Source organism: Bubalus bubalis, chromosome 18, assembly GCF_019923935.1.
Source record: "Bubalus bubalis isolate 160015118507 breed Murrah chromosome 18, NDDB_SH_1, whole genome shotgun sequence".
Lineage (NCBI taxonomy): Eukaryota > Metazoa > Chordata > Mammalia > Artiodactyla > Bovidae > Bubalus > Bubalus bubalis.
Genome location: NC_059174.1, coordinates 10112787 through 10134200, shown reverse-complemented (window position 1 = coordinate 10134200; position 21414 = coordinate 10112787). Strand labels below are relative to the sequence as shown.

The following is a 21414-nucleotide window of genomic DNA, read 5'->3' as shown; positions in this document are numbered from 1 at the left end:
CCCCACCCCACCCCTGGGAACGCACAGCCCCCTGGGCGGGACCTGGGTTTCTTCTCAGAGAAAAGAGGGGAATGGTTCTTGTCTCAGTACCTGATGGAGTGAATGACCTGTGACTCACCCAGACGTTAGATGATCCAGTAATACAAGGGCTCACGTGGATGCTAAAATGTTTATACCGTGACATGGTTTCCCCTGCAAGTGACCGGGCTTGTGAGAGGCTTGCAACGCGGGGAGCACAGAGCTGTGCCCATGGGAGAAGGGAACTGGGGCCCATGCCCTTGGCAACCGCAGCTCTCGGAAGGGAAGGGGAGCCCAAGCGAAAGGGTGACCCACCCCTGCTGAGGAGTCAGGCCTGGGCCCGTGCCTGCTGGTACAAGAGCAGAGGCTCAGTCCAGGCCAAATTCAATGTCCTCCCGGTCTTCTCCTGCCTCGGACCCCAGGCGCTCCTCGGGCTCCACCTCAGACTGGACTTCATCCTTCTCTGGGCCGTTTCCTATAGATTAGGCAAGGGGTGGCTCAGTGTTCTGGGGAAGTGTGGTCAGCCCTCACCCTTTCCCGTGTGCCGGCCTCGAGACAGCCGCACAGCGTGGGTCAGAGCAGGGATCGTGTGTGCCCAGGGCTCCCCATGTTGGGTTCACAGTCAGGGAGCATAGTGTCGGCACACAGAGCTAGCCCCGTGTGCTTGTGAGCAGCAGGCACTGACCAGCCGTCCCAGTGGTGCCTCTCTCTGGTCATGGGCTCAGGCCCCCAGGCTGGCGGGCTGGGTGGGGTGTGGCAAGTGGCTTCTCCTGCCCCGCCCACTGGGCACTGTGGGCGCTGCCCGCATCTGCTGCAACTCCCTTCCCAGCTGGCACGTCTGTCACCCGTGCCATTCCGGGCGTCCGTGTGCGCAGCACCACCCTTGGGCCAGCTGCTGCCCTGGTCTCATCCCGTGTGATGAGACTGGTGTCATTGGTCCCCTCCTTCCTTGGTTGGGAAGGGCCGAGCCTGGGGGTGGTGAGGGAGGAGGGCAGCCTGGCAGCTCCTCAGCTCTTTGGCCAGTTACGCTGCAAGTCGCCCAGGTGGGAACACGCTCTAGCAGCCTCCACAGTCTCTGGAGAGGCTGTGAATGACCCGCCACCACCACTGAGAATGTGGGATCCTGACGACAAAGGCCCAGGTGGCCACCGCTCTGGGCTTGGGTGGTCCACTGTCTGTTTCCCCACCAAGAAGCTTTCGGCCCCTGTGACCTTGAAAGTCAGGGGACATTACCTGGAGCGGGGGCTGGAAGCCGGTCTCCATCGCTGTCCTCAGTGCATGGGGCAGGCATGGCTTCCCCCTCGCAGACTGGGGGCAGGGGTGGCAGTCCTGAGGGCTCCTCGTCATCGCCCAACTCCTGAATTAGCGGGCGAGGGACCTCACTCGCTCTCCTTTGGGTTTCCAGGTCCCTCTCTGGTGCCACTTTAAGTATGTCTGTGAAGGGCGTCTCGGTCTCCACCCTCCAGGAGGTATCCTTGGGGACTGCAAATATACTGGAAAGCGTGTCCGAGGATGTGTTTTCCAGTGCTAGGAGTGAGATGTCATCCATGTCAGGCTCGCTGGCGTCGCTCAGGCTCGAGATGGCTGTAATCTTTGGAAAGCACTGCTCCTGTTAAAAGGAAAAGATGTATTGAGCCGTGCTGTTTTCACACTGCTGCTGCTGCTAAGTCGCTTCAGTAGTGTCTGACTGTGCGACCCCATAGACAGCAGCCCACCAGGCCCCGCCGTCCCTGGGATTCTCCAGGCAAGAACACTGGAGGGGGTTGCCATTTCCTCCTTGTCCCTAAAGTGCACGCTGCTAATTCTGCGTTTCTGTCCGTCACACTCTGGCACCACATCAGGACGGCCCCCGGGAACACAGCGCTGACCCTGAGGTGGTCGTGAGCCCTGCGGCCAGGTCTCCACTGGCGCCCCCTTCTCCCTCGGGTCTCCATGGGGCACAGGCCCACCCTTTCTGCTCCTGCTGCACCAGCCCCCACCTGGGTCCTGAACCAGGCATCTGTGAGCCCGGGCTCCCGGCAGGCTGCGCCTGCACCGGCCACCTAGCCCTGTGTTGGTGGTCAGGCCCCCAAAGAACTGGGTTCTGTGTCTGTGTCCTTGCTGTGATCACTGGCTCCTGCCCTGAGATTACGCCCCAGGCTTCTCTGTCTCCTTCAGGCCCCGAGGGGCTCTGGTAATGTTGGGGGAGGATCAGGTCACCTCACGAGACACCCACGCCGGGCCCCTGCGCCCTCCTCCCTGCGCCCTCCTCCCTGCGCCCTCCTCCCTTGCGCCCTCCTCCCTTGCGCCCTCCTCCCTGCGCCCTCCTCCCTGCGCCCTCCTCCCTGCGCTCCTTTCCCTGCCGTGTCACTGTCATACTGGCATTCACTAGATGAACACACAAACGTCAAGGACAGAAAAAAGCCCAGGTAATGGTGCACAGTGCATGGTTATTAAAGACAGTGATAAAAGATCTGTTCCCGAAAAAAGCCCCAAGTGGCTAGTTGTAAAACCTCAGAGAAGGGAGCAGCGGTAAACCTTTCCTGAGGTTGAGGTAAAGGTCCCGGGCGTGTGAGGCATCAGGCAGAGCCTGCGACTCCCTGACATACTTGGTCATCCACGGGGCTGGGAGAGGAGGAGGGAAGCGGAACTGCGGGGACGCAGGTGAGCTCACCCTATCCCGGTCGCCCAGAGATTCACCGGCATTCACATCTTCCAAGTCGGGCAGGTCCTGGAAGAGGAAGTGACCCTGGTCAGCGGTAGGGTGCGTGCTCAGTATCCAGTCCTCGGAAGAGACGTGGCCACCCCACCAACCAACCACAGAGCATGGAGGGGCCCACGGAGCAACCGAGACACTCGAGCATGTGTGCACGCAGCACACACGTGGACACTTGAGCCACGTATACGTGCGGGACACACGTGGCCACTCAAGCCGCATGTACAGGCAGCACACACACTCCAGGTAACACTCCAGGTACCAGTGGCCACTCCAGGCACCTGGATCTGGTCAGTGACAGAGCTTTGTAAGGCGTGACGTGTTTCAAAAATTTCCACCTCGTTCTCCACTTTACTTTGGTATTACCCAGTTCATCTGGGGGGAATCGTACCTCCTACATACAAATAGGGTCTTAGGACCCTACCTGGCACAAAGTGAGTCTCTTTCGAACCTTTCCCAAAACTGGGGTGGGGAGGCGGCGCTTTCCTGTTTTGTGTCTTGGGGTATCTTCATCTGTAGCACCCCAACCTGCTTGTGAGGCAGTCAGATGCCTGGACTCCAGAGCCAGCCTGCCTGGGTGGCTGTTCCTGCTCCACCATTGTCTGGCTGTGTAGCCTTGGGCAAGGTGCTCTACTCTGTTTCTCGGTTTCCCCGTCTGTAAAATGGGGATGATAACCTACCTCTTAGAGTTACTGGAAGGGTTAAATCAGTCAATACAAGAGGTATTTAAAGTGGTGCCGGACAAAAAGGAAGAACAGTCAGTGTTAGCGTAGCGTCGGGGTCCTGTATGTGGTTGGTTCTCACACGTTAGGGCTGAAGCGCCCACTTTTGTTGTATCTATATTAGGCCCAGAAAACTGGAAACGCCACTCTGAATGCTGACTGTGCTCAGTTGAACCTTTCTGAGCCACGTGAAATTGAGAGTGAAACACGAGCGTAGCAGTTCGTGAAGGAAGCGGGCAGAGGGCAGGCAAAACCATGCAACACGGTCTGAATGGAAGGAGCTCACTTGTGGGCAGAGAGATGGCTGTCCTCTGGGGAAGCAGGGTGTAAACTGAAAGATGGGGGGACCAGCCCCTACTCCTCACCCCCTAAAGCACAGTTCCCAGAGGTTGTGCCAAACGTGCATATCCCCAGGGATGTATTCTCGCAGGCACAGCGTGGAAGGCTGTCATCAGAGTGGACAGGCTGCAGGGAGGAGGACCATTCCCAAGGATGTGATTGGGCCCAAGGTCAGGTGGACCCCCTGAATTGGCCCTGGGGGACAGGATGCAGGACAGGCCAGGAAGGTGGGCAGCTGTCCCAAGAGCACTCGAGGCTCTGCTGATTAAGTGTAGATTTCCCAGCAGTTCCATCTATGGCCAGAAGGAGCTGCTGAGAGGGTAACTTCTCGTGGGGAAATGCATCAGGAGTTTCGCAGACGTAGTTCAAGGGGTTTGTCTGGCCAGCGCTCTCAGTCTTGAAGGTACACAGGCATGGATTTCCCACCGCCCACCCCCAGGAGAGCTTATTGACTGCGAATGCTGAGCACTGGGTCTGGGTGGCACCTCCAGGGAGGCCACGCAGGCCAGCCAGTGGGCCCCACTGAGCTCAGGATTCAGAAGGTTTGTGTCTGATCAGACACAGACACTGGCTATGCTGTGTGTGCTCCTCTGCAGGTGCACGGGCTACGTACGTCGATGAAGAGCTGCTCCTTTGTCTCCAGTCTTGTGGCCTCCAGATTTTCAGCTCCATCGGGCTCTGTGCCTGATGCACTTTCAGTGGCCACAGTTTGGGGAGCCAATTCTAAGGACAACAGAGTTACAGTAATCTTGGAGTCTGTTTCATACACGGCAGTCAGATGGGCAATTGCGGTTAGGGTGGATTCCAAGAGAAAGGACAGAACCCTTGGGTCTGAAGACCTCCAGCCCTTGTGACAAGAGCTGAGGAAAAGGTTATGTGTGAAAGGGAAGGGAAGGGAGAGAGCACCCTCTTTCTACAGCCTGGAGATGGAAGCTCCAGCCAAGAGTCTATGCAGAACATGCAGGAACCTTGGAAAAAGCATGATCGCTCGACTAGGAGATGAAGAAAGAAAGGCCATGGCATCAGTGGGCAAGTTTCACAGCTCCTCCTGCTGCAAGAGTGTCAAGGAGACCTGCGCCATCCTTGCAGGGTTGCCCAGGGAATGTGGGGTCCAGACAGGGCTCCTCTCTTCCCCTTAGTCCCCTCCTGCTCCCGCCCGCTGCTTCCTCTCCAGCTTCAGTCATCACAGATGAGTGGCCCTGCGCTGCTCAAGTCACACCAGTCCACTGTCCACCTTGGGGACTGACTAGGCCCAGTTTGACTCAAGAGCCACACTGGGGCACCCAATTAGAATGAAACAAGCAAGTGGATTTAGAAGACTTAGTGTCAAAAAGAGGAACCTATTATCTCATGAATAAATTCATGTTGATTTAAATTATATTCTAGGTGTGTGTGCCCAGTCGATAACTGGAGTCTGACTCTTCGTGACCCCATGGACTGTAACCCACCAGGCTCCTCTGTCCATGGGATTCTCCAGGCAAGAATACTGGAGGGGGTTGCCATTTCCTCCTCCAGGGGATTTTCCCGACCCAGGGATCAAACCGGCGTCTCCTGTATTGGCAGGCAGATTTTTTTTTTTTTTTTTACCACTGCGTCACCTGAGAAGACATATTTTAGGTGTTCTGGGTTCAATAAAATACAGTTAGTGTCTTGCCCATTTCCTTGAAGCACGTTGGACCTGATACTGGAAACGCAGTCCGGCTCCCCTCGTGGTCCTGTCGTGAGGAGGTGTGCGTACATCACCTTACAGACTGAGCAGTCAGGGTGGAAGGCAGTCCGGGGCCCCCAGTTGGGAGCTGCCCCAGGTATAATGCACCTGTGCTTCCTCGACCACCTACCTGCCCAGGCAGCTCTGGGGCTCGCTGGCAGGGCCTCAGGGGGGAGCACGACCTTCGGCTCCCCCACATCCAGAGGCAGCTCCTCCAGGAGGCTCGGCTCTTCTGGCTTCTCCGGGAACAGCTCATCCTTGGCCTCGAAGCTCTCCTTGACAAACTGCTCTATCTTCTGCCTCGTATCCTTCTTTTCCTGAGGCTCTTCCTCTCCTTCCACTTCGGCGTCCACGTCCCCAGCACCGGCTGGCGTGGGCTCCTCCCCTGAGCACAAGTCCACAGGTGAGCTGGGATGGTCCTAGGAGGACAAGGAAGGACCCGCAGCGAAGGCCGAGGGTGGGCAGTGGGGACCTGCAGCAGGGCGGTCCTCAGGGTGCTGGATAAACAGGCTGCACAGCCACCAGGGGGATGCCCAGCACATGCAGTGCCCGCACAGGCCCCTGGAAGACTGTACCGGGTGCTCTCAGGAGATGCGGGCTGAGGGACTGGGCTCAGGGCCACGATGTTTGCCCTGCTTTCCAGCAGGTCAGCAGGTCAGGAACATGTGTGTGCGCACACATGCGCCAAAATGTTAATCAACACCAGACGTGAGGAGATGACACAGTTGTTCATTTGACCATTGTTTGAACAATGTCCTAATTAAACGTTGGAAAAGGGGGGAAAATGCATACTGCAGGAGAATGTCTATTTTATGGGAATGTGAGTGGGCAGAAAGCAATAGAGCTGTGCCACTTTCTTCTATTAAAAAAAAAAGTATGCACTACACTCATGAGGAAAAGCCAGGAAATGCTCACACCAAACATTGAGCAGTTCTTGCTGCAATTCTGTGATGACCCTTGCTTGTCTATGTTTTCTGTGTGTAGTTAGGTGAAAAACACTGTCATTTAAAAATACACATGGAGGACTTCCTTGGTGGTCCAGTGGTTAAGACGCCTTGCTTCCACTGCAGGGGCTGCAGGTTCGATCCCTGGAACTAAGATCCCGCAAGCGAAAAAAAAAGGAGGTGCACACAGAGCCCCTGACTCTTTCCTCTTGCATCTAGGAAGAGGACGGGGTTCTTAACGTGTCTTGAGCACTGTCCTCAAGTGAGGTCGAGGGCAGACGGATCCGTAGGCCTGTGAGCAAAGTGTTCCCGCCCTCGGCCCCACCCCAGAGTGAATCTCAGTGGAGCTCGGGGGCCCTCCTGTGTCTCGGGCTCGCACCTCGCTCCTGGCTCGCTCTCTGCTGCTTCCTCTCCTCCGCCTGGCGCCTAAGGGCCGCCAGGGCCTCGATGCTGTCCGTGATCTTCTTCCGCTCTCTCATCTCCCACTGCTGTCTCTCCTCCTTCTCAGCTGCATACCCTCCCCGGGCCCAGGCCTCTGCGCAAGCTCTGTTTAGGAGGATTAAAAACAAAAAACAAACCCCAGACCCCAGAAGTCAGAGAGGCGGGGGGGAGGGGGTGCTGAACTGTCACAGGTTAACAGTAAATCCAAAACATATACTCTCTGACCAAACTTGCTCTTTTTCCCCAAAATCAAACTAAAGGCACAGAGGGCATGTGACTGTAAGGAGACATACTAACACAGGCACAGTTTCATCTTGAAAGTTCTAGTGGTTTGTAAAGCCCGTCTGGCTATAAGGTCAAAAGCACGCGTGACAAAAGCAAAAAAAATAAAGTGAACTCCACCAAAATTAAAAAGGGGTGTCATGTAAAGAATCCCATAAATAAAAGAACCCACATAAAGTGAGAAAACAGCTGAAAATCAGACACCTGACTGGGGGTTGTATCTAGACTATATGTAGACCTATTACAGCTCACACAAAGTCTACACAACCCGCAGGTGGGCACAGGTTAAAAGAAACCGCACTGGGAGAAAACACTCGGAAGAAAGTTAACCGCTAGATGGCTCGCTATCTAAAACATACAAAGTGTTTTAAAAGTGGACCAAAGAACTGGACCCCTCACCAGGAAGTTAGGTAGAAAATAAGCTCATCATTGGGTGACGTCAGGAGAGTGCAAACCTAACCACTTGACACCCAGTGGATCGACTAAAAGCCAGAGCGCTGACAACACCAAAGGCCGGGAGGATGTGGGGCGACAGGAGTGCTCCTTCATGGCTGGTGGGAATGCAAGATGGAGCAGCCACCTCGGGAGACAGTTTGCCAATTTCAAAGCAAAGATCATCTTACCGTATAATCCAGCAATCGTGCTCCCAAGTATTTCTCAAATGAGTTAAGAACAAACGTCCACACACACACACACACACACCTGCACACGAATATTGATAGCAGCACTGTTCACGACAGCCAAAAAGTGGAAGCAACCCTAATGTCCCTCAACTGATAAAACGTGGCCTTCCCAAACGGGAGATTATTTCACAGTGTTATTTTGGAAGCATTTACTGACGCAGGCTGTAATGTGGGTGAACCTTAAAAATATGCTCAGTGGAAGAAGCCGGTCACAAAAGACCACGTATCGTATGACTTCATCTATATGAAATGTCCTGAGTAGGCAAATCCATATTGGCTCAGTGGTAGATCTGAGCCTGCCAATGCAGGAGACACAAGAGACATGGGTTTGATCCCCGAGTTGGGAAGATCCCCTGGAGGAGGAAATGGCCACTCCCATACCCTTGTCTGAAAAATTCCATGGACAGATAAGCCTGGTGGGCTATAGTCCGTGGGGTCGCAAAGAGTTGAACATGACTCATCACACAGCACACAGCATATGCAGTGTCCAGAGTAGTCTAATCCACAGAGATAGAAAGTAGCTTTGTGGTTGTTGGGGCTGTTAGAGGTGGGTTGGGGAGTGACTGCTAATAAGTAAGGGTTACTTTGGGGAGTGATAAAAGTATTTTAGAATTGATTGTGGGGGTGGTTGGACAACTCTGAATATACTGAAAAACCATTGAATTGTACACTTGAAGTGAGCAAACTGTTCTAGGCGCCAGAGATAAGTAGGTTAACATAAGAGATGACATGGCTTTCTCTACTAGACCTGCCCTTCTATGGGGAAAGAGACTCTAAAAGAGGAAACAGGTATGTCAAAGGTAGATGTGTCCTACCAAAAGAAATCAGGCTAAAGAGACACTAGATGGAAGAGGCAAAGGTGTGGCTTAGATAGGTGGCTGGTCACGGAAATCTTCAGAAGGTGACAGGTGAACAAACACCCGTGAAGATCATCCCAGGTTGAGAGGAGGTCAAGGACCCAGTGTGGAGCAGCTGGAGGGTGCTGAAATGAGGCTTAAAACCCAAGTGAAACCAGCTCTTGAAGAGGAGTCCTGCTATATCGTCCAGGGCAGGGGTCTCCCTGCAAAGGGCCCAGCTCTTACACGTTCCTGCTGGTAGCGCTGCCCCAGGGTGCAGCAGGGAGCTCACATTCCCTGCCCCGCCTCCCGCCCCGCCCTAGGACAGCCGAGAGTTCCCATTGGTTCCCTCCTGCTTGAGTTCCACGTAATACTAACAGATACTCTCAAAGACCTCGAGGTCGGTTTTGTCTCCACTTTCCGGAGACAGCCTGAGGCTGGAGAGATTGGCAAGCTTGACTAGGGGCATAAGACCCGCAGCTGCAGAGCTGGGCTTTGTGGTCTGCCCGCAGGCCCTGCATGCCCGCTGTCTGCCTTAACGCCCAGGGCTGGGTGCCAGGGAGCTGGGAGCATCTCGGCCAGACTGCTGCACAAGCAGGGATCCTGGCTGTGTCACCTGGTCCATGTGGAGGCTCTCCCTTTGAAATTTGTGTTATTTTGACTAAAATTTGTGAGTTCAAGTGTGTTTTTAAATGTCGGGTAATTCAAGCTTCAGATTGCACTTCCTGTCAGGCCATCCCAGTTACTGAGGTTTTATTCTAAGCTGGAATGAATAGCAGCCTCAATCAAAAGGTAAATTAAAAACCCAGATCAAAGCAGTGATGATACACAGGGCAGTCCCGGGTTCAGTATTCCTGATATGCAAAGAGCTCTTAATGAAACAGAGCTTCCCTGGTGGCTCAGATGATAAAGAATCTGCCTGCAATGCAGGAGACCCGGGTTTGACCCCTGGGTTTGGAAGATCCCCTGGAGAAGGAAATGGCAACCCACTCCAGTATTCTTGCCTGGGAAATCTCATGGACAGAGGAGCCTGGCGGGCTACAGTCATGGGTCACAAAGAGTCAGAAACGATTGAGCGATTATCACTTATGAATCAAGAAAAATCTCCCCTAAAGGAAATTGGAAAGAGGTCATGAATGCAATACTCACAGAGGAGGAAACTAAATGTCCGACAAAGGTGGTAAAAACGATCAACTTCATCTGTTACCCCAAAATGCAAATGACGTACTATCTTCACTCGTCAATTAACCTGGCTACATTTTTTTTTTAACATGGCTGTGTCTGGGAAAGTTATAAACGATACAAACATTCTAGAAACTATAAGTGCCTTTTAAAAGTCTTCAACTACAGTCTTTAATCCAGCAATACAACTCAGAATTCCACCCTAAGGAAATAACTAGCCATGGGATCAGAGACTTTATATAGAAGGATAATTATCAAAGGATTGTGAAAAAAATCCAGGAATAAGTGCTTAAAACAGAGAATTTCCTATTATAAACAGTCATGTAAGCCATTAAACTTACCTCACTGGAATATATAACAGACGTGTGGGAATGCTCAAAAATTAGAAAATTTAAAAACTTACTTGTTGAGCATGCTCAACTGTTACATAGTGTTACTAAAAGGCTTTTCGCTTCCTTACCTGTCCTTGGGAAAAACTGGTCTGTCATCCAGGTATGTTAAGTGTTTTAGCCGGATGGTGAGTGTCCTTCGGTAGTTGGGGATGTTCTTAATCACCGGGTTCCCCATCAGATTCAGCACACGCTGGAAGCACACAGGCAGAACCTCATTAGGCACTGAGAAACAGATGCAGTTAAAACATTTCACTTGTGTGTTGCGCTGAGAAGAAATACAAAGACAGGGAATGTCGACATGAAATCCTGAGGACAGTCTCAGAGAAGCCGGGGCTGTCACTGCTCCTGTGCCGTCAGAATGCCATCAGAACCGTCCTGAGAATCGGGTATCCCTTTTTCTACTTGAACTTGTACTTGAACTCTCACTGTCCTTCCAGAACAGTGCTGGAAAACCCTCCTGGAGCCTTTCCGGAGGGCAGTGATTTTGCTCGCCCAATCTCTTTTACTGGAACTAATCTCTGATTGATCGCTTTTCTGTCCTTCCTGGCCAGGACCCGTTTTAAGAAAATGCACACAGCTGCTGGACAGATAAGAGACGGTGACCAAGGGGACAGGATGCAGAGCGCCCTCTCAGCTATCCCGAGGCCCCTTCTTGCCAGGCTTACAGGTCTCCTGGATGTCAAGCTGGGACCAGGAGAGGGACAGCGGCAGAGCAGTGCCAGTGTGCTGTCCCCCCATCCTTAAATCCTGTCACCTCCTCTCCAGGAGGGGGATCTGTCAAGGTGACATGTGGGTGAAGCATTTAAAATGGGTTTGGCTAAACTGGTGAAATGGTTTTTATATCTAAACTGCTTTCTGTTGTTGGAGAAAATAAATATATTGTGAACTGGTTAGTTTAGCATTTTCCAAACTTCATTCTCATCTGGTCATCATGGTTCTTGTCACATGTTCAAGTGACCTGTCCTGTACGGCTGGGTGTGGGGAGCAGTGCGCCCCTAAATGTCTGTGCACACACGCGTGCACGTGTGTGTGGAGAATGTAGAAGCCACCAGAAAACAACCACGAGACAGACTGTTGTTATTCCCCCCCCACAACCCCCGCCTGCAGCAAACTCATCTGCTGCAATCCTAACCCCAGCGCCTCAGAATGTGATTGCATTTGGAGACAGAGTCTTAGAAGAGGTGATCAAGATTAAATGATGTCACTGGGGTGAGCCCTGATCCCATAGGTCCTTGTACAAGGAGGAGATTGGGAGACAGACTGTGAAGGCCACGTGAGGACTCAGGGAGAAGGTAACTGTCTACACGCCAAGGAGAGAGGCCTTAGGAGAAAGCAAGACTGCCCCACACCTTGATTTAGGACTTCTAGCCTCCAGAATAATGAGAAAATAAATTTCTATTGTTTAAAACACCCAGCCTGGTACTTTGTTATGACAGCCGGGCCCCCCAGAAAAGTATTACTATTCAGCTGTGTATTATCATGCCATATGCTGGTGACTACGTGAATGGTAAACTAGTTCTTGGTGCCAGTCTGTTCTGCAGATTACTCCTGAACTATGCTCTCCTAACATCAATAACCTCAGATATGCAGATGCCACCATCTTTATGACAGAAAGCGAAGAAGAACTAAAGAGCCTCTTGATGAAAGTGAGAGAGGAGAGTGAGAAAACTGGCTTAAAACTCAACATTGAGAAAACTAAGATCATGGCATCTGGTCCCATCACTTCATGGCAAATAGATGGGGAAACAATGGAAACAGTAATAGACTTTATTTTGGGGGGCTCCAAAATCACTGCAGATGGTGACTGCAGCCATGAAATTAAAAGACACTTGCTCTTTGGAAGAAAAGCTATGACCAACATAGACAGTACATTAAAAAGCAGAGACATGACTTTGCCAACAAAGGTTCATCTAGTCAAAGCTATGGTTTTTCCAGTGTTCATGTATGGGTGTGAGAGTTGGACTACAAAGAAGGTTGGACGCCAAAGAACTGATGCTTTTGAACTGTGGTGCTGGAGAAGACTCGAGAGTCCCTTGGACTGCAAGGAGATCCAACCAGTCCATCCTAAAGGATATTAGTCCTGAATATTCATTGGAAGGACTGATGCTGAAGCTGAAACACCAATACTTTGGCCATCTGATGCGAAGAACTGACTCATTAGAAAGGACCATGATGCTGGGAAAGATTGAAGGCAGGAGGAGAAGGGGATGACAGAGGATGAGATGGTTGGATGGCATCACTGATTCAATGGACATGAGTTTGAGTAAACTCCGGGAGTTGGTGATGGACAGGGAGGCCTGGTGTGCTGCAGTCCATGGGGTCACAAAGAGTCAGACATGACTGAGCGACTGAACTGAACTAAACTGATGCTTTCCTTACTGTTTTTCTTTTAAATGGATTCACTTTTCCCTTGCTTACCCAGGCCTTAAGCAGGAAACAATGAACTGAGGGTTTTTGTGTGCTATTTGGAAAATATTTTTTCCTAGTACACATGACAACACATACACACTGAAAAGCAAGGAAATTGTCCCAGGCTGCTGGAGTTGAGGCCAGAGGATACAGGAGCTGCCTGCAGGGGTTGCCACGGACTAGAAGATGGGAGCACTCAAGCACCCCAAATTCAAATGACAGAAAGGTTAAGTCACTCCAAATACTGTATCTTTAAATCTATCTGTTCACAGTGATAAAGAAAAACCCTTCACTGTCATCTTTAGAGGTCCCTAAGTTCTGGATCCATTTCTCTGAAAGCTGATACATAAAAAGAAAAACAAAGACATCTTCATCCCAGTGTTTTCTGCATACACTTTACACTAGGGATGTAAATTGTTGATGAGCAAAAGTGCTCTTTGTGGAAGCATCGCGGCTAAGAAAGGCAGAAGAAATAAGAGAATTAGAATATGATCCCTGAGCGACTGCTAATGAACTCACACAGGGAGGCAGTGTGCCTGGGAGCTGTTGGAGCAGTTGGGGGAAGGGAGGCCAAGTGCTGGATCAGACCGAAGCTGGATCAGGCTGACAGCAGTCAAACCCACTAGTGACGCGTAAAGTCACAACAAGAGGCAACCAGGTGTTACGCTTGCCCTGACTGATGCCACAGCTGACCTCAGGGTTATATTCTGAGCCTGGATCTGACCAGGCCTCTGGCTCCATCATCATTTTACAGGAGATGCTGGAGACAGCAGAACACGTCAGACCACACCATGAGGATGCAGTTGACTGAATCCAGGGTGTGGCTGACATCCAGAGGGACCCGGTTTCTTCAGCAGATTCTTGGCATGGGGGTGGTAGCGGGCAGAGGAAGAGACAAGCGGGGAGGGCTGTGATGAGATGCATAATCCAAATACAATGTATGGGTCTGGTTTGGATTGGTAAAATCTGATGGTCTTAAAGCTCAACGTTCAGAAAACTAAGATCATGGCATCCGGTCCCATCACTTCATGGCAAATAGATGGAGAAACAGTGGAAACGGTCCCATCACTTCATGGCAAATAGATGGAGAAACAGAGGAAACAGTGAGAGACTATTTTTTGGGGCTCCAAAATCACTGCAGATGGTAACTGCAGTACTCTTTGAAAGGAAAGTTATGACCAACCTAGACAGCGAGACATTCATTTGCTAACAAAGATCTATCTAGTCAAGGCTATGGTTTTTCCAGTGGTCATGTATGGATGTGAGTGCTGGACTATAAAGAAGTCTGAGTGCCGAAGAATTGATGCTTTCAAACTGTGGTGTTGGAGAAGACTCTTGAGATTCCCTTGGACTTCAAGGAGATCCAACCAGTCCATCCTAAAGGAAATCAGTCCTGGGTGTTCATTGGAGGGACTGATGTTGAAGCTGAAACTCTAATACTTTGGCCACCTGATGCGAAGAGCTGACTCATTTGAAAAGACCCTGATGCTGGGAAATATTGAAGGTGGGAGGAGAAAGGGACGACAGAGGATGAGATGGTTGGATGACATCACTGACTCAATGGACATGAGTTTGAGTAAACTCCAGGAGTTGGTGATGGACAGGGAAGCGTGGCATGCTGTGGTCTGTGGGGTCTCAAAGAGTCAGACACGACTGAGCCACTGAACTGAACTGAATCCAATGATCAAAACACATGCTTGAGGTAAATGGAGAAAACTGGACATAGACTGGGTATTAACTGTCATTCCAATACTATTTTAGGTATAATAACAGTACTGTAATGATGCTTTTAAAAAGTCGTTATGTCAGGAATACACACTGAAATTGTAGGTGAAATGACACAGCATTTGGCATTTAAAACACAGCAGCTAAAAATAGAGGGGAAAAGTGTGATGGGTGTTCAGAAGGCGGGGAGAAAGGAAGGGGGAGGGAGGGAGGGAGGGGAGAAGAAAAGAGATTTGCTGCCTACAGAAGACAAGAGGACACGAGTTGTGTCCGGGGGCGTGCCCCCCACCTCCACTCCACGCCACACGGCACGCAGGGTCTTTCCCGACCAGGGACTGAACCCATGCTCGCTGCCCTGGGAGCTCGGAGTCACAACCACTGGGCCACCAGGGAAGTCTTGAGTGTGCGTGTTTCTTTCTGCTTTTTGTTTGTTTGTTTTTTACCAAGTCAGGCATGCTCTCAAGAACTCTCAGGATCTCGGGGTCGCTCAGCTTGTTGTGGGAAAGGTCAAGGACGCAGAGTCTGGCACACTCCCTGAGATGCTGAATGTCCTCCACAGTCTCTAAGTGGTTGTGCGCCATCTGGAGTGTGTTCAGGACTGGCAGGCAGGCTGGAAGGGGGAGTGGACAGAGGTGAGCGACATGGGCAGCAAAGAAAATGTTTAGACCCACTTGCAGGGAAGAGCGGTGAACATGAGTCTAGACAACAACACCATCACCAACACCCCCACGCCCACCACCCCCACCAGCAACCACCAACCATCAACCACCAACCACCAAACACCACCCCCACCACCAACCACCACCCACCAACTACCACCCCCACCCCTACCACCAACCATCAACCATCAACCCTATCCCCACCCCCAACCACCAACCACCACCCCAACACCCACCACCCCCACCCCCACCCCTACCACCAATCACCAACCATCAACACCACCCCCACCCCTACCACCAACCCCACCCCCACCACCCTCATCCCCAGCCCCAACCACCAACCACCAACCCCCACCCCCACCCACCACCCCCACCACCAACCACCAACCACCACCACCACCAACAACCAAGCACCAACTACCACCCCCACCCCCACCCCACCCACCACCAACCACAACCCCCACCCCCAACCACCCACCACCAACCACCCCCACAACCAACCACCACCCACCACCCACCACCACCACCCCCACCCCCACCACCAACCACCACCTGGACCCCCACCACCCCCACCACCAACCACAAACCAACCACCACCCACCACCCACCACCAGCATCCCTACCCCCACCACCAACCACCACACCCACCACCAACCACCACACCCACCACCAACCACCACCTCCACCCCCCCACCCCCACCCCCACCCCCACCAACACCAACCACCACCCCCCACCCCCACCACTACCACCACCAACCACTACCCCAACCCCCACCACCACCCTGACCCCCACCACCCCCACCCCTAACCACCAACCACACCCCACCACCAACCACCAACCACCAACCACCACCCCCACCCACCCCCACCACCAGCCACCAACCCCAGCCACCACCCCACCCCCACCACCAGCCACCACCCCCACCACCAACCACCAACCACCACCCCACCCCCACCACCAACCACCAACCACCACCCCACCCCCACCACCAACCACCAACCACCACCCCCACCCCCAACCACCCCCACCACCAGCCACCAACCCCAGCCACCACCCCACCCCCACCACCAGCCACCACCCCCACCACCAACCACCAACCACCACCCCCATCCCCACCACCAACCACCAACCACCACCCCCACCTCCACCCCCCACTCCTACCCCCACTCCCACCACCTCCACCCCCACCACCACCACCCACCACCACCACCACCCACCACCACCGCCACCACCGCCACCGCCGCTGCGGTGGGTCCCTCTTACAGAGGTTTTCAATGGTCTTAATGTAGTTGTTGCTGATGTTGAGAGCATCCAGTTTCTGCAGAGGTTCTAGGTTCTCGATCTTATGGAGCAAGTTCACTTGTAAGAAGAGGCAGCGCAGTTCCGTCTGGGCCTCGAGATTCTCGATTTTCTGGATGCCGTTGCACTCCAGCCAGAGGCAGCGCAGCCCCGTGTACTCTTCTAGATTCTCGATGCGGTCAAAGCCTGGCGGGAAGGAAGGGGGTATTTGTTGGGCTCCCCCACACACAGAGGCACAGGTCTCACCGTCTTTTATGCCTACTCGCCTTGGAGAAGGAAATGGCAACCCACTCCAGTATTCTTGCCTGGAGAATCCAATGGACAAGGAGCCTGGTAGGCTAGGGTCCATGGGGTCACAAAGAGTCAGACACGACTGATGAGACTCAGCACACAGGCACACACGCCCAGCATCCACACATCCCTCCTCAGGAGCACCACCGCCTCTTTGAGAACACCGCGTCCTGATCCTTGCCCCATGGCTCTCTGCAGGGAGCTGGTCATGCTGAGCCATGTGGGGCCAACCTTCAGGAACCCTGCGGAGCTTTGGCTGGCTCTACTGGAAAGAGGTGACTTTCTGCGAGAATTGCCAGCCTGGTAGGGTGCAGCCTAACTTCCCTTCTCACCTCGGAGTAGGTGGGAGTGAGGCAGGTGCCCTGCCTGAAATGAATGAGCACAAGGGAACGCAGGGCTTCCGAAGGGGGAGAGGCAGCCTCGTGAAGATATGCGGTGAGAAAATCCAGCAGTACCTGAAGCCACCACAAACTTCGGGTCTGGCTTTCTGGTATGGCTCAGTTTTATGAGCCACGTTTAAGGAGAGGAAAACCAACATTTTTGTTTCCTTGAGTAACTCGTTATAGATTTGTACTTCACGGTTCATCTGCTGTTGCCAAATGTTTTGAAAGTCATTTGGTTGCCTGAAAAGTTTTAACCGGAAGTTTTTTTTTTTTTTTAATATTTTATTTGGCTGTGCTGGGTCCTAGTTGTGGCATGTGGGATCTAGTTCCCTGACCAGGGATTGGACCCGGGCGCCCTGCGTTGAGAGTGCAGGATGTTAGCCACTGGGCCACCAGGGAAGTCCCAAACCCAAAGTTTTTATGAAGAAAGGGTGAAAGCAACGGTGAGGCAGAACCACCCGACTAAATCATTCCCAGGTCCTGACCCTCAGAAACAGTATCAAATAATAATTTCCTAAGTTGGTAGGCGTGGGGTTAATTTGCTAGGCAGCAGTGGATAATATAGGCACCTCTCTCGTCCTCTTCTTCCCACCTCTTAAATATGGGTCCTCTGGGGTCTGCCCTCCTGTGTCATCTCATCACTGCTACACCTAGACACTGAGTGGAGGATTTGGGAGGGGGCAATGTGGATGTGAGGAGACCAGCTAGGGGTCCTTCCCCACCTTTAAAGGATATTGCGGCTGCAGCCCTCCGTGAATCTCCCTGGCACAGTGTGAATCTCCTCACGGTGGCCGACCTGTCCCCCAAGACACCAAGAGCATCCTCAGCATATCCATCTTTGTATCTCCAGCACTGCGCCCTGTGCCGGCCCACAGAAGGCTCTCAGTAAACTTTTACTGAATAAAGGGCCACGTGGATGGCCCAATGAAGCAGGTTGACTATCACAAATTCAGCATCAACCGGGAGTTATTGCTCTGCTTTGTCACTGCGAGGAAGAGCCCTGTCTATGAACCTGAACTTAAGTTGATGTGTGACCATTGGACACCACCACAGTCCTTCATAATGTGTCCCTCCCAACGGCAGAATATTTACAAGTAGTTAGTGGTCTGGCAAACTATGAGTCCTTTAGCAAATACAAATAAAAGATGCCAGTATGTTTCCCTGGAACTCATATAAACTCTAGTCATGTAAGACTCTTTCTTCCAAGAAATGTTATTGCTTTCCCATGCATCTCCACTAAACCTTGAAATTTCTGCTTAAATGTAAGAACTCTAGATGATCCCTGTGAGTAATTCTTTATACTGCTAGGGCCTTTCCACCTGACACAACGTACCTCCTCCACCCAATCCTTACCTTTATAGTGCAAATACAGCGTATCATTCAGTGCTGGGGTAATGTAAAGCTTGTGCTGCTTGCAAAGCTTTTGCAGAAACTTTTTAGTCATTCTGTTGAATGAAAAACATGAACGAGAAATTGATTTCAGTTTGTCAGCTGTAAGATATATCCCGTAAATTCTTTGCCACATCCATTCCGTCTCCAAATTCCACAACCTTCTGTATGCCTGATGACACTGATTGCTTGTAGCTTTCAGGGCCTCATCCAATATTGTGAATTTCAGCATTCTTAAAAATTGCAGTGTATGTTCTTATAGAAATATCTTTGTGTCATCAAGAACTCCTAATGTGTGCCTCTCTCCAAGTTTGGCATTAAAGTTTAATAGATTGCAGTTAGTTACGCGCTGTGACTCATAACTAACCATCCTGACTCTGCTACTAATCCTCAGACAAGGGGCTGTCTAGTTAATCTTCATGAGCCCCAGTTTCCTTATCTGGACAAAGGGCTGATCATCACATCTGCCTTAATGTGTGAAAGTGTGCTGGGAGTGGCGGCAGCACGCGCACGTACCTGGCGCCGCGATCTTCCTTGTCGGCTGTTTGCTGTGCTAAGCGACCGCCTGACCGGCTGTCGCCACTCTGCTTCTGCTCACTGAGGCAGGAAGCGTTCGAAGGACCCACACACGTTTCCTTAGGATCATTCATTTCTGTAAGATAAGAGATTGGTTCTGTAGAGAGCAAGAAATATATAAAAAAAATTTCCCTCTACTTCAACTTGATGAATAATTGTCTGCTTTTAGGGTACAATCAGTACTCTTTAAATGTATCACAATTTTTAAAGCATTGTTAAGGATTATGAGAATTTCACTTCTAGGCAGATCTTTGAAAAAACCGCTTGTACAGATGGACAAGCGGATGTGTGCCAACATACTCACTTCTGCATTATTTGTAATAGCCAAAACCAGTTAACAATGCAAATGTCCATTCACAGGGACAGGTTAAATAAAGCAATGGGTCATTATTCTGCCTTGCAATAGAATGCACAGATAGGGAAAGAGAGAGACAGACATGACTGAAAGAATCCACACAAAATTCTAGAGGAGGGGAAAATGGAATGGGACTAGAAATAGTGGTGGGGTAGGGCAAAAAACATCAAATATATCTGAAATGTTCTCTTTATCTTTAGAAATATTTATTTGCGCTGGATCTTAGTTGTGGCATGTGAGATCTTCAATCTTCATTGTGCCAGGTGGGATCTTTAGTTGTGGTATTGTGAGATCTAGTTTTCTGACCAGGGATTGAACCTGGGTCCCCTGTGTTGGGAGCGTGGAGTATTAGCCAGTGGACCACCAGGGAAGTCCCCCAACGCATTTAATCCTAAGAGCTGTTTGCTGCTGCTCTCTGGGTGTCCCTGTAGACTACCTAGAGATTAAACATTCTGTGTGTGGGACTGTGTCTTACAGTTCCCCATTTCCCACTGCGTACAACACCCAGCTGCAAGAGGCACCAGATGATGGTTTGGGGTAATAAAGAATGTGTGAGTGTGAAAGTCACTCAGTCGTTTCCGACTCTTTGCGACCCCATGCACTATACAGTCCATGGAATTATCCAGGCCAGAATACTAGAGTGGGTAGCCTTTCCCTTTTCCAGGGAATCTTCCCAACCCAGGGATCGAACCCAGGTCTCCCGCATTGCAGGTGCATTCTTTACCAGTTGAGCTACAAGGGAAGCCCAATAAAGAATAGGTGCTCAACATATATAATAATTGATTGGTTATATTAATACCAAAACTACCATTTATTACTGACCCACTGTATGCAAGTCACTCTAATTATAACTATCCCGGCTTGCGGAAGATGAGACTGCCCTAGAGAGCGGTTAAGCTCTGGGCAAACCGCCATAAAACTGGCAAGTTGCAGAGGGGTAGTGTCAACCCAGAGTAACTTGCTCCACACTGTGTGTCCATAGCACAACATGGCTTCCCTATAGCAACTCATACAGGGCTTGCCTGGACAGTCATTGCTTACAATCATTGGCTGGGTTCAAAAAATGAAACACTAATCAAGCAGTTTCTTTATCATTCCCTAAAAGGTTTCCTTTATAATTGAAGCCAAGCAACAGGAGAGGCTATCTTCTAAGCCTATTCAGGAAAACTTTGGTGAGGAGTCACCAGGTGATCCCAGAAACACCAGCTCATCATTCACTCTGTCCACCACAGATCAGGCACTGGACTGGACACTGCCAATTCATTTGGGGTGTCTGCCCTGACATAGCTTGCCATCCAGAGGGAGAGAGAGCCTTTGGTCTTACATGGTGAAGGCAATGAAGGGATACATTCAAAAGCTGGGTTGTGAGGGGAATGGTGTCTTGGGTGAGGGCTTGGGCTCTTGGCGTCAGACAGTCCAAGCATAAGTCTGTTCTACCATTGACTGGCTGAGGGTAATCTGTTTGGAGCAAGTTCTTTAACTTCTTTAAGTTCCAGGTAAATTATCTGTGTGACCTGGCAAGAGGAGTGCCTACCGCAGAGGGCTGGCCTATGGTTGGAATGTGGTGAGTGCATGGTACATAACCTTCAGTAAGTGTGGGCCGCTGCTGTTATTATTTTTTGGCCGCGTCTTGTGACATGCAGGATCTTAGTTCCCCTATCAGAGATGGAAACCCATGCCACCAGCAGTGGGAGCTTGGAGTCTTAACCACTGGACCGCCAGGGAAGACCCTGTTATTATTATTACGGTTACTGCTGGCTGTGAAGACCAGGTATGTGGTGCTGGGCGCAGCCCGTCGTCCCCCTCGCCTCCCTGGGGCGGTAGTCGGCACCTTCCTTGCGGCCACCTTCGCCTGCGTTCCCGTGGTCACCAGTCGACTCCTCCACACCAGGCTCCTGCGCGCACTCTTGCTCCGCTACCCCGTCCACCACAGGCTCTGAGGCCTCGGGGTGCATGTTTATTTCGGAAACACCGAACACCCCGTAGCAGTGGGAGCCCGGTTCTTCGGGATCGCTGTGGCCCCTAGTTGGCGGCCCAACGCTTCTCTGGTCTCCACGGCAACCGCTGCACACGCGCACTCGTGCG

General features: G+C 51.5%; 1 protein-coding gene and 1 long non-coding RNA gene across 3 annotated transcripts; one reads left to right on the top strand and one right to left on the bottom strand.

Moving 5' to 3' along the window:
• Window positions 1-155: 155 nt before the first annotated feature.
• DNAAF1 (dynein axonemal assembly factor 1) lies at window positions 156-21403 on the bottom strand. 2 transcript variants are annotated; one of them, XM_025268466.2, is made up of 13 exons: window positions 21161-21403; window positions 18915-19050; window positions 18363-18454; window positions 16300-16521; window positions 14820-14986; window positions 10311-10432; window positions 6806-6972; window positions 5613-5867; window positions 4388-4497; window positions 3138-3368; window positions 2672-2728; window positions 1252-1627; window positions 156-493 (listed from the first exon to the last, which is right to left on the bottom strand). In XM_025268466.2, the coding sequence occupies exons 1-13, from the start codon at window positions 21282-21284 to the stop codon at window positions 387-389; spliced, it is 2166 nt and encodes a 721-aa protein (XP_025124251.1). In that variant the 5' UTR covers window positions 21285-21403; the 3' UTR covers window positions 156-386. The 2 variants fall into 2 exon arrangements, with proteins under 2 accessions (XP_025124251.1, XP_006045789.1); XM_006045727.3 differs by lacking the exon at window positions 3138-3368.
• LOC123330460 lies at window positions 10439-11135 on the top strand. The gene is made up of 2 exons (XR_006546430.1): window positions 10439-10628; window positions 10794-11135. It is a non-coding gene; the product is annotated as an uncharacterized LOC123330460 (long non-coding RNA).
• Window positions 21404-21414: the final 11 nt, after the last annotated feature.